Source organism: Aspergillus neoniger, assembly GCF_003184625.1.
Source record: "Aspergillus neoniger CBS 115656 unplaced genomic scaffold BO87scaffold_27, whole genome shotgun sequence".
Taxonomy (NCBI): Eukaryota; Fungi; Ascomycota; class Eurotiomycetes; order Eurotiales; family Aspergillaceae; genus Aspergillus; species Aspergillus neoniger.
Genome location: NW_020291155.1, coordinates 213,604 through 225,388, shown reverse-complemented (window position 1 = coordinate 225,388; position 11,785 = coordinate 213,604). Strand labels below are relative to the sequence as shown.

The 11,785-nt window shown below is 49.0% G+C and overlaps 4 protein-coding genes across 4 annotated transcripts; 3 read left to right on the top strand and 1 right to left on the bottom strand.

Moving 5' to 3' along the window:
• Positions 1-210: 210 nt before the first annotated feature.
• Positions 211-5,467, bottom strand: BO87DRAFT_408705 (RHS repeat domain-containing protein; the record flags this gene model as incomplete). Its single annotated transcript, XM_025626179.1, has 5 exons — positions 1,424-5,467; positions 1,216-1,342; positions 517-1,122; positions 286-336; positions 211-245 (listed from the first exon to the last, which is right to left on the bottom strand). The coding sequence occupies exons 1-5, from the start codon at positions 5,399-5,401 to the stop codon at positions 211-213; spliced, it is 4,797 nt and encodes a 1,598-aa protein (XP_025477224.1). The 5' UTR covers positions 5,402-5,467.
• Positions 5,468-6,993: 1,526 nt separating this feature from the next.
• BO87DRAFT_378765 (uncharacterized protein) lies at positions 6,994-8,366 on the top strand. The gene has a single exon (XM_025623875.1). It carries the CDS (start codon positions 7,287-7,289, stop codon positions 8,247-8,249), a length of 963 nt encoding a protein of 320 aa, XP_025477223.1. The 5' UTR covers positions 6,994-7,286; the 3' UTR covers positions 8,250-8,366.
• Positions 8,367-9,016: 650 nt separating this feature from the next.
• BO87DRAFT_408703 (uncharacterized protein) lies at positions 9,017-9,863 on the top strand (the record flags this gene model as incomplete). The annotated part of the gene is made up of 4 exons (XM_025626178.1): positions 9,017-9,055; positions 9,093-9,378; positions 9,410-9,518; positions 9,576-9,863. 4 exons carry the CDS (start codon positions 9,017-9,019, stop codon positions 9,856-9,858), a joined length of 717 nt encoding a protein of 238 aa, XP_025477222.1. The 3' UTR covers positions 9,859-9,863.
• A 764-nt stretch (positions 9,864-10,627) lies between these two features.
• BO87DRAFT_378763 (uncharacterized protein) lies at positions 10,628-11,315 on the top strand. The gene is made up of 2 exons (XM_025623874.1): positions 10,628-10,719; positions 10,821-11,315. Exon 2 carries the CDS (start codon positions 10,840-10,842, stop codon positions 11,092-11,094), a length of 255 nt encoding a protein of 84 aa, XP_025477221.1. The 5' UTR covers positions 10,628-10,719; positions 10,821-10,839; the 3' UTR covers positions 11,095-11,315.
• Positions 11,316-11,785: the final 470 nt, after the last annotated feature.

Below are 11,785 nucleotides of genomic sequence, written 5' to 3'. Positions count from 1 at the left end.
TGAGGGAATGGAGGCATCTATCTCTTCGGTCTCCCTCATGTCTCCTTACATCTCCTTTTCCTGATTATCCACACACTCTTTCACCCTATTACTCTCTTATTTTCTTTTCTTTCTTCCTCTTTTATACTCTTGTGGTTATTATAATTTCGGTTTTTCTAACTCCCTTACACACTCCCTTGCACACTCTGATTATCCATTATCTCTAGCATTTCATTTTTTTCGCGCACCATAGACCATCATTGTTTCTGTTCACGGCACTAATAGACTGACTACAGCCGCACTTACTAATTATTGAGGAATATCTCAGATTGTGATAGTATATAGTTGCTAGATAGACTAGAATGACATTGCTGTTTTGATATTTGCTTACACTGGCAGGGCAGAGAGAAGAAATGGGGAGAGACGGACAACAGAAAGCCCATTCAATGCTAATCCATCATTTATCCATCAAACGTCTCCTTCACAGCAAGAACTCATATCATCTCCTCAATCAAACACCCTGAGCCCGAATCTGACTCCTCACCGACGCGCACGACCTTCTCTTCTTCTCCAGAGACTCAAGTGCACCACTTCCCGTCGCTTGCCGCTTGCCCTGCGATGCTCCAAGCGGCCCGAAAGTGCACTTGAGCTGGCGATTCAAGATGCCAGGAATGGACTTGCCGGCATCCTTACCGAATGCGCGGTCCCGATTAGAAGAAACGGTGGATTGACCATCCCGCAGAGAAAGTCTGATGGGATCTCTAGCCAACGACGCCTCTCTGACCGCGACCACCTGGCCCTTCTGAGAGGGCTGAGATGATGACGGTGTGCTAGTTACCGGTGATGAATTCGAGACCTGCTGGGGCGTCGAGGAGTCTTCTCCTTCCAACGCGCTGTAGAGTGCATCCCCATAGAAGCCGTAGGTAAGCTGACCGGCGACTTCACCTTCCACAGCCCCTTTGACAGCGTCCTTGAAAATTTCCCCGCCCGTCTTTGCAACCTCATTGACCGTGTATGAGCCAGCTCGTCCGATGAAACTCTTGAAGTTGGTGGCGAATTTGAGTCCAGAAGCTAGAAACCGGCCACCAGCCTCGCCGACCCCAGCAGCCCATTCGGCACAGGTGAAGTCAACGGCTACGCTTACTGCCTAGGCGACCCAATCAACCGCATCGACCCAAGCGGGCAGTGGAGCTTCTTCGGGCTCTTCGATTTCAGCTGGGCAGATCTAGTGTCCACCGTAATCAGCGTGGTAGTGAGCGTCGCAGTCGGCGTCCTCACAGCCGGAGCAAGTGTGGCCATCGAGATCGGCGTGGGAATCGCAGCCGGAGTGGCAACCAGTGTCGGAGTCGGAATAGGAACAGATCTAGTCGAAGGGCGAATGCCAACATGGAAGTCCGTTGGAATCGACGCGCTCGCCGGCTTAGTCGGCGGTGTGCTCGGGCACATGGTAGCGCATCAAGACGGGGTTGTAGACGCGGTATCCGTTACCCAGATGGTACCATCCTGTGACTGGATCACGCCACTGGCCGTTGAAGCCTATGGAGGAGGCAGAATCGGGGGCGCTGAAGCCGTACGGCGTGTACTGCTGTTGGTGGATTTGATCTGGCTGTGCTGTGTCGAACCAGTTGAGCACAGAGCCATTCGCGTCAGATCCCCAGAGCTGAATCTCCGTAGACTCGCCGTTCTGGGTACTTTGTCCCAGGTATTCATTGCCAGCAGATATATAGCTCACTTGGCGGTCTCCGGACTTGACACTGATAAGTTTGTCCTGTCGGTAGAACAGCTGGGTATCTGGCTGGTCAGGGATTGACTGGGAGATCAGTTTACCAGCTGCATCATAGCTGTATTGACTCAGAAGGCTGCCACTGGTATCTTTGACTGACTTCAGGCGGCCACCGCTGTCGTATTCCAAGGCACGGCCTTGCTCATCTTGGATGAGACATCCATTAGCATCATATACCAGGGTGATTTGAGGTGTGAAATCGGGATGGCTGTTTGTAATCTGGCTGAGCTGGGTTGGATCACTCTGACTGTATGAATAGGTTGCCGTGTTTTGTGTCCCATCTTGGAAACCTGTTGTGACTGATGTGATGTTGTCGAGGTTATCGAAGGTGAATTCTTGGGATTGGATTTCATGTCCCTTCTCATCTTTCGGAAGTTGGCTTCCCTCGCATGTGTACTTGACCAAACGGTTGTGCTCGTCGTAGGCAAATGATTCGTTTCGGACAATGTTCCCATTATCTTCTACTTGCCGCGTGGTGATAAGACTCGTCTCGCCAAAGGATTGAATCAGTCTAGACACCTGTTTCTCCCCTTGCAACACTGTGCGCTCAATCTCTCGACCGAAGTCATCGTAGACAAGGTTTGTGGTCAAGCTGGAATCATGCTCTTGGTCTTGAACTGTAGTGCCGGACAGACGGTTGGCGCTGTCGTATAAATAAGAGACCGTGAGGGATCCAAGAGTCAAGGAACTCAGGCGGCCTGCACTATCATATGTGTTCTGGTATTTCTTTCCATGGACGTCGGTATATCCTTGCAACTTCCCGGCCATCGAGTATGTCGATTGAGTAGAAAAGGATGCCACACCTTCGCTGAGGTCGAGCGCTTCACTTTTCAGTAGGCCTGACGGGAAGTACTGACGATCCGCGGTGCTGGATGAGCCTTTGAGCTGTAGCGCAACTCCCGTCTTTGAGTCATATTTGTATGTCTCATTCCTATCTTGGCCACTGACTGTCGAAAGCGATTGGCGCAAACCCGGTTCGTATGTGAGTTTGAAGTCGCCCTTGTCCGTGGCAATCTGAGTTGGCTCTGGGGTGCTGCCCTGGTAGGATTGCTTCAAACTGCGCGTGCCGACTGTTCGCTGCGTCAATCGGTCCAATCCATCGAAAGACTGTCCACCCAGACTTGTGTCATTGACTTGGAGTGAGGTTGGGAGAGCTGCCGCGCTTTGAGTGGCATACTGAACGTTGACTTCCCGGCCGCTCACCCATGTAGTCTTAGTGACTCGGTCAAACGAGTCAGATTGGTATTTTGTCTTGCGACCCAAGGCATTTTCTTCTTCTACCAGCCGTCCGAGGCCATCGTAGCTGTATCTGAGCTTGCTGTACTCGGTTCCATCTTTACCCAGAAGGCGGATTTGAGTAGGCACGCCGGACAGATTGAGCTGCGTGACGGTTTGGCCTTCGCCCTCGATTCCTTCTGTTTGACTCAGGCTGATAGGATCCGTTGCTGAAATCGTCGTGACGCCTGTGCTGTTGTTTACAGTCTTCAGGACCTGACCCCAGTCGTCATACTGCAGTTCCTCGGTTGTTCGTAGTTCCGTTGGGTCGCTATCTGTGGTACGCAGCCAGTCAATGTCAGTTTGTTCAATATGTTGGCCCAGAGCATTGTAGTTGCGCTCCTGCAGTAAGCGAAAAGTGCCGGAGTATGTGTTGGTAGATGCATCCCACGAGCCATCATCATCTTGTCTCTTCACTTGGCAGATTCTCTCCAGGCCGTCAGAAATGTATTGTGTCTGAACACCTTTAGCATCCGTGACTGACAGCACCATACCACTACTGCCGTCGTCAGAGATGGCGTAACTGTTGTAGCGGACTGCTTCCTGATCGGTATCGATCGCTGTTGCGGCTTTAACCAATCTGCCCAATGCATCGTACTGGAAGACATCCTGGATACCAGCATCATCTGTCTGTCCTGTAACCTTTCCAGATGACAGGGAATGGACGGTTTCGAATTTGGCCGAAACACCGTCGAAGCCGGCCGTATTGAGTGTCTTTTTCAATTCGCCGCTATTGAGATACTCGTAGGCAAATGTCTGGGTTGTGGCGTTGTCTTTCGAGGATAACCATGTTTTTTGTTCTTGGACGCGTCCATGATCGCGTGAGTCTGGCTGGTTGATATACGTATACTCGGCAGTGGTCAGCGAGGTGTCCCCCTCAAGAGTGACGCGCGATGATTGCAGAACAAATGTCTGTACTGTCGCATTGCTTGAAGTAGGGAGCTCCAAATAACCGAATTTCTCTGTTCTGGTCGGTGCAGCAAAGGACGTCTCCGCCGGAGTCACTGTTTCCGTCTTCAAGTATCGTTGGAAACCATGAGGGTCAGCCGGGCAATTTGCCTCCCCATCTGCAGCGTAGTATGTGCGAGTGGTAATCAAGCCATCCGGTTTGATCTCCGTAGCAGGATTGCCCCATTCGTCAAACTCGGTTGTTGTTGTTTCTGTCCGACTGGAGGCAGTTGTGTCCGCATAGGTGATTGCAACCGTTTTGGGTAACAAGTATTGCGCAGGCTGATCGTCAAATGCTGTATTCGGAGTCGCATGATACGTGATGTCCTGGGTAGTTTTCTTCGTGTTCAGTTGTTCCTCGATCTTGGTGGTCAAGTGGAACTTGTTGTAAGTATAGGTTGTAGTTGCTCCACCTTCAAGCTGCGCCGTGGATGTGTACTGGTATTCCGCAGGCACCTGGTACAAGTTATCGCCGGTAGCGCTCCACTGCCGTCCTCCTCCATAGCCCAGGAAGTTATATGAGGAGTAACTGTAGATTGTCTTTATGGCTGGCTGCTGACGGCCTGGACGCGCCACATGAGACACCACGTATGGAATTCTCGTAAAAGGCGCTCCAGAGGGCAGCTGGTGACCATCTTGCTTGTAATTGACCTCTTCAACCAAACCAGTGGGGCTTGTCACCTGTGAGACACACACAAATCCGTTGCTGAGGGAGTTGTACGAAAACTGCCACGGGGGCGTGTCGTCGTCCAGCGGCAGTTTGAGCTGGGTTAATTGCGCATTACGCCGGATAAGCGTGAAGGTGCTGGCCGCGGTAGTTCCAGGCGCCTTGGTGATGGTTACTTGCGCATCGGAATACTGAACTTCCAGCAGAACATCGTCACCGTCTTGAATCTTACTCAGTCGTGGCTGTTCACCGTTGCGGGTCCACTCCAGACTGAGTGCACGACCATTTGCGCCGTAGATGGTGATTGGAACCGATTGGTTGTAAGTGTTGTTGAAACCGGAGAGAATCTCTACCTGGCCTGATTTGTAGGCCACCTCATAAATAGATCCTGCTGATGATCCCGTTCTCTTGGCCTGGAAGCTCTTGAGCTTCTGGTCCTGGATGAAAAAGGCACTGGTCGTCTCAGTGGCTTGGAAGTTTTCACCCGTCGAGAGCAACAGAGTCTTGCCTTGGCGATGGTCGTAGGAGGGTAGATTAAAAGACCAGCCAGTGCCCAGACCGATATCTTTGGTGTTGAGGGGATTGTAGCTCAACGATAGTTTGAGTGACGGACAGTTGCGAGTCTCCGATGGCGCATCAAAGAGTTGAATGCTGACGGTGTATTGTCCAGTACGAGGATCGACTCCTTTCTGCAGAAAACTTTGAAAATTGAAACTCTGGGAGTAGAGGTCACTAGGGTTGGACGACATAATGAACTGTCTTCTGAGTTCCAACCAAATTTGTGAGATTTTGATGATGGGAGAATTGTGAACGAGATCAGGGAATGAGCATGACACTTAGACTAGATTCAAGAGCAGTGAACAGCTCCCTATATATACATACATGCTGGTATATGCCCTACATCTTCACACCCTGTCAGCACAGAGGAGTAGGTGCACAATGACTGGGCTATTGATACATTGATCGAGGCTGTCTTCGTCACCTCAAAGCCGCTAAAGTAGGTCTCTACACTACACATCCATGTCTTACTGGTGGAACAACATGAGGAGCGTTCATCCGTCTGCGAGGTGTACTTGCCACCTCATGTTGATCTAGCACGTCAAGTAGGTCTCATTCAAATCATGCATCTCATATCAAAGGTGGCAACATAACATACAACTATTTCGACATCGTACATGCTAAGACCTCAAACTCCCAGATGCATTACAGCATCATTACAGGTCTGTCGGACTCTCCGAAACCATGTTAGAGTAGTGGAGGGCTGAGACTGCTAAGAAGACTACTAGTACTAAGGGTTGCTCACATTTTTCGGGTTTGCCAGCTGAATTTCAGCTCGGGAACATATTCCGAGATGGATCCAAAGAGGATGATTGGATACTAAGTAGTACTTAATCTAGCTATTATACATTGGAGGGGTGGAGGAGTGAGTCTAGACAATACTAGAATGGTAGTTATTATATTAATGTTACATTAGATTAATCTGCCCTCTAACGCTTATGGAAGGTGGAAGATGCGTCAACGTGCACCTGATATTCGCATATAATAAAACCATAGGGCCTTATCGATCGCACAGTACGAGCCACTGCATCTTTCCTAATATTAGCTCGCAGGATTGCTGCAACCTTAAGAAAACCAAATCCCGGACATGGTGTCTGCGTCATGGCGAGCCTACCCCGCCCTGCTGGTGTTATGGTGGTCAGAGATTTTCCAGTAGCCCGCCCGACTAATCACTAGTTAGTATCAGCTTGGTACCACTCCGGATTGAATCGTGGCATCTTGCTGTGTAACTAGTCGGTCTAGTAAACGGGCGGTGTTACGGACCCCTGCTAGCTAGAGCACTAGTGAGGGGGACACGCTGGGTAGAATAATACCCATGCCAAACGAAGAAGAAATGCAGCAGCCCTAGTAGTCTACTACTATCTCAGTACTATCTCGCTCTTCGCAGACGGGGTTGTATCCATACAACTTGAAGATTGTTGAGGGTTACTAGTTGGTCACGTCCTGCGCTTGGCAACCACATTACAATGGCTATGAAATCAGTTCTCGAATTGATTGTGTCTAGCGATTGTCGCCAAAATCAGGGCCCAGACTTTGACTGATACGTTCTGCTCGCCGCTGGCAACAAATTAGGTGCTCCCCAATCAAGCAAACTGCATAAGGGTGGCAAAGTTCAACATTCAACATGCATATGCGTCCAGGGCGCAGCTGAACCGGCTGATGTACTATGCTAGAGAAATCCTCGGACCATTTAGACTGGATGGACCCACTATGGAGGGAGCTGAATGCTGAATCTATACTATCCATACATTGGAACCTGCAAGTGGCCAACGATCGACGAGACAGGATCTCCATTGGGCAAAAGGCCCCTAATGATTACGCAAGATAGATTAGATCTAAGGAAAAGGCCAAGTCTCATCAAATAAGTCAAATCCCGAAGAGCCTGTGTGATCCAGAGCTGATATCGGAACAATGGTGTTCTCTTCAAGTTGTACAACCAGGATGGCGGGCATCACCTATTGCTATATTCGCTTAGGAAATCTATAATAACCCTTGAGCAGCACGTTCCTCTGTCTGTCCAGAGATATCATCTACTCACGCCATTCACCTCAGTTATAAATCATCTACTATCTCATCATGGGTTCTACATCCGTCTCCTGGGAGGTTTCCTCGTTCGAAGTCCAGGCCACTACACCCAGCGCCACGAGTGATGCTCTTTACGCCAATGGCAACATGCAGGTTCCTGTGATTGTTGTTATCAGTGTGATTGATCCAGACACCAACAATGCCTATGAGCTGAATGATTCCGAGCTCGAGACGATCGAACTCATTGACTATGACGACCCTCCCACGGAAATATCAGGATCGTGGAGCTATTCAGTCACAGAAAACGAATTCGAACACGGGCTGCCATCTACTACATGGGCCGCCCAGCCTGACCTATCTCTGGCGGCTGGGGGTCCTCAAAAGAAGCGTCACTGGGTTACGACGACGAAGGTCGAAGACAAGAGAATCGGTGCTAGCATCAAACAGTCCGATGGTACGATTGTCCATACCGGGGGTGGAACCTTTGATTCCAAAGTCACTCTCGTGGGTACGAACCCAGTTACATACAAGGTGGACGATCTCAACTTTGAGCAGCAGGAGGATAATGTAGAGCAAGATTTTCCAGACAAGAGCGGCACTTGGGTACAACGGAACTTTTATCTGACCACCAAGAAGTACGAACTCCGAAAAGCAGACCTTCAAGGCTATGATCTGGGCACAGTTGACCCCGCCTTGGAATACGCAACCGCTTATTTCGACACTGGTATTGGGTTCTTCAGTATCTTCTACTATTGGCCGATGGGATCAGAAGAAACGCGAACAGTGGGGATTGATTCTCATACGGCTGAGGTCACCATAAATCAGAAAAGCAACGCCCTGTGTGTCACCCATATGTTTCTCTCGGCTGGTAGAACTTGGCCGGCTTCTAGGACTTGGGAGGGTCGATTTACGTTCTATGATAAATTTGGAAACCCTGGCACTTTTTGGTTGGGCTATGGCGACACACATGTCACCCCAGAAATCTTGGAACACATATATACCCTAGAAGAATGACTTCTACTTCACATGAGGGACGAAGCTCAGTGATCCTTGTAACCTGCTCATGTTTCACTTAGTATGACTATCCATAGTATCGTTACACACATCGTTACACTTTTGAGAGAATTTACTTGTCCCTACCTAAGGAAAATATGTGTTCAGAAAAGCTGAATCCTAATCGATACCCGTGGCCAGGCACCTGGTAATGTGGTCTATCATTTCAAATGAACATTGAGTCTCGATACATATGACTAGAGAGGAGGTTTTAAGCATTGATAGGGACTTGATTGCTATGCTATGCCGTATTTCGGAAAAGGCTGTCTACCCTGCAGAACTATAGCTTAGCTTTTGGGAGACTTGCTTTCCATGTGTACATAAACAACTTTCTTACTAAAATACTAACAAAGACACTAGGCTCTGGATTAGTCTCGATAACAGTATATGAAAACGATACTATGACTTGTGTACTGGATTGACGTCTCGAAGGGAGAAGAAAATCAAAGGAATGTCTTTAGCTTCTATTTCGCTCTTCATTTTACATGCTCGGAGTCCCACTTGTCACTGTTCACCGAATTTCATCCAACACAGTGATTTTTTCAAAAGCTTCTCAGTAATGTGACCATACGACAACTCCAGAATTGGGGGAAACTTGCTGCCCTAGCACATACTACTACAGTAGCTGTTAATAGTCACGTGATATACTGTTTCGACCATGGAATTTCCTTTTTGAGTAGTTCCGCCTTCTCTCAGCTTCAACCGCCCATTCGTTTTGGATCAAGGCAATGCTTCGGAAAGTATGGTCTTCGTTGAATCAATCATCCGTATCATTCCAGATTCTTTCTGACCTCCATCTTTGAGGTCAACCAACAGTACTCATCCTATGAGATTCCCGCCTGCGCAGAGCATCTTATCCTCGCGGGCGATATCGGACGCTTAACGGACTATGAAGATTACCGCAACTTCCTACAGAAATTCACTGATCGATTCAAATTGGTGTTTCTTGTACTTGGGAATCATGAGTTCTATATTGAGACATTTGAAACGAGCATAGAAAGAGCAAAACGACTTGAGCAGGATCCTGCACTTAGTGGACGGCTGATCGTCCTCCATCAGAAACGATACGATGTCCCAGGTTCTAACGTTAGTATCCTTGGTTGCACACTTTGGTCAAAAAGTACCCCAAGAATTGGCCGATATTGTTCAGTCAAAAGTCAAAGATTTCCAAAGGATTGCAGACTGGTCGGTTGATGACCATAATGCACGCCATGATTCTGATTATTCCTGGTTGATGAAGGAGATACGTGCAATACTATAGGAGAATGAAGCAGCGGGGAAGCGCAGTAGGCAACGGTCTATCCTTGTTGTGACGCACCATGCACCTTCACTTCAGGGGACCTCTAGTCCTAGACATGCTCAGAGTCCTTGGAGTGTTGCCTTTGGAACTGATATCCTATCAGGAATTCCTGATGGAGTGAAAGTCTGGGTGTTTGGACATACCCATTACACTACTGATTTCATGGAGAAGGGGGTAAGAGTCGTGAGCAATCAACGAGGTTATATGCTGCCTTGGAGTGATTCGAAAAAAGACAGCGGGTTTGATGTGAGGAAGGTCATACAACTATGATAAAGTCTCATGCTCTGTCTTTAGCCTCCAGGCATATCAGCAAATTTGTCTCAGTCAACCTATTGTTCCCTGTTACAAGTGCCCCACTACTAGCGAGAAAGCCCAACCTCAAATTGGTAACGGCTGAGAACATTATTATGCAGATCTGATATATTTGTTAGTCGGTGGAGTGCGTTGGCCGATGAGAAAATGGGCTTCCACGCAAGTCATGATGCTAAGCCATTATGATTGGAGGCCCACGTAGAACTGGTTGAGATTGATTGTTTGATGTCGTTCAATTACGAGGCATTTATTGCGTTGATAGAACCAGCATGCCAGCCACCATCGGAATGGGTGTGGTAGCATTGTGTGCAATGGCGCGTCGGGGCTTACCCCAGGCTGTGGGGTCGAATCTAACCCCGGGTGGGGTACATTGGAGCGATCGGCTATACAAACATTCCATCAAGTCATCATAAGTTGATTTGCATCTTAGTGAGACCAACTAATGTACCATGGACCCCATAGAACAACAATCGAAGACAACGCAACCATACTGCAAGCGACCATGGATCCTGCCCTGCTTTTACGAAGGCTCAGCCAATGCGAACCGGTTAAACTTCATAATGACTTCACCCAGCCAAAACCACGCAATCACAACGCTTCGAGACCAACAAGGGTGCGGCTGGGAGCAACAGCCGCCTGTGAGTAAAGTCCATCATGCGGATAGTCCCATCGTCATAATCTCATCATTAACGCCACCATTGGACCATATATCATGCCGGGCCCGTGCCCCAGTTCGCTTCTGTCGTTGGTTTCATGATACGTCGATCTGAATGTAACCATCACAACTAAAGTCCATCTAGGCAACTGTACTACCATCTGGTACGCTTGCTGTTTTTCCTTGGTTGCGGGTGCAGATGTACTCGATTGCCGTGGAGATGGCCAGCAGTCTTAGCCGGATTATCAACTAATAGTTTTTACAGAAAGCATATAACCACCACCATGACCTCAAGAGGTTCGAATCCCGTCTCGCGCCTTGCGGAAGCTGCCAAGGAGAAGGTTGCGCCCAGTACCTCCTCCAAAGCCAAGGATCCCAGTGCAAACTGGACCCCGGAGGAGATGTTTGAAACAACGTTGGATCGGAACGGCAACCCAGTGCCCAATGATTCCTATATTGACGTGGAAAAAATGAGAAAAGGACGACAAGGCCCGGACGAAGGAGATGTCTTTGAGGCCGCAAATGAGGACTTCGACTAGACTAAGTCAAGCCCGGTGGGAATGATGACGCTGGAGGCGTCCATAGAGGGAGCAACGCGGCTATATGATATGAGACCATGCGGAATGTTCGATGCTGTCAGTCACTCTTTGCAGGACAAGAGCGGTGGATGCTGAGACATGAGTGCATGCAATGTGTAAATGTGGATAGTGCTAGTAATTTCCCGGTGGTGCACTCCTTGACCACCGGACCCAATCGAAACAATCAGATTGTATGCAATCGAGACATATCCTTGCATCCTCGGCGGTCTGTGTCTCTCCGAACACAGCAGTAGTCTTTCTTATCGTGAGCTCGTGTCCCTGGTTGTCTGTAGAATTGCCATGGCAACCACCCGCTGCCAGAAGGTCCATGCGCTGCCTCAGGCTGTCTGCTATTCCCGATCGGGAAATCCCCAAACGAGGTCATGGCGATGCGATTCATTCATCTTGAACTCCCCACGATCAAACACCCCCCCAAGTTCTCGATTGTTGCTTCTGGTCCCTCCTCGATCGCTGCATCTCCCCGTGTACCTTCTTCGAGAGGGGGGAAGTGTGTACTGTCTTCCATCCCCTTGCGTGCCACTGCATGTTTCTCTCTTTCACCTTCCATCGCAGGAGCTTTCCCGAAACCCCCGACTGCCCGACTGTTTACCCCATGTCGAGAGTGGAATCGCTCTGTTGTCTAGTGCCGGAT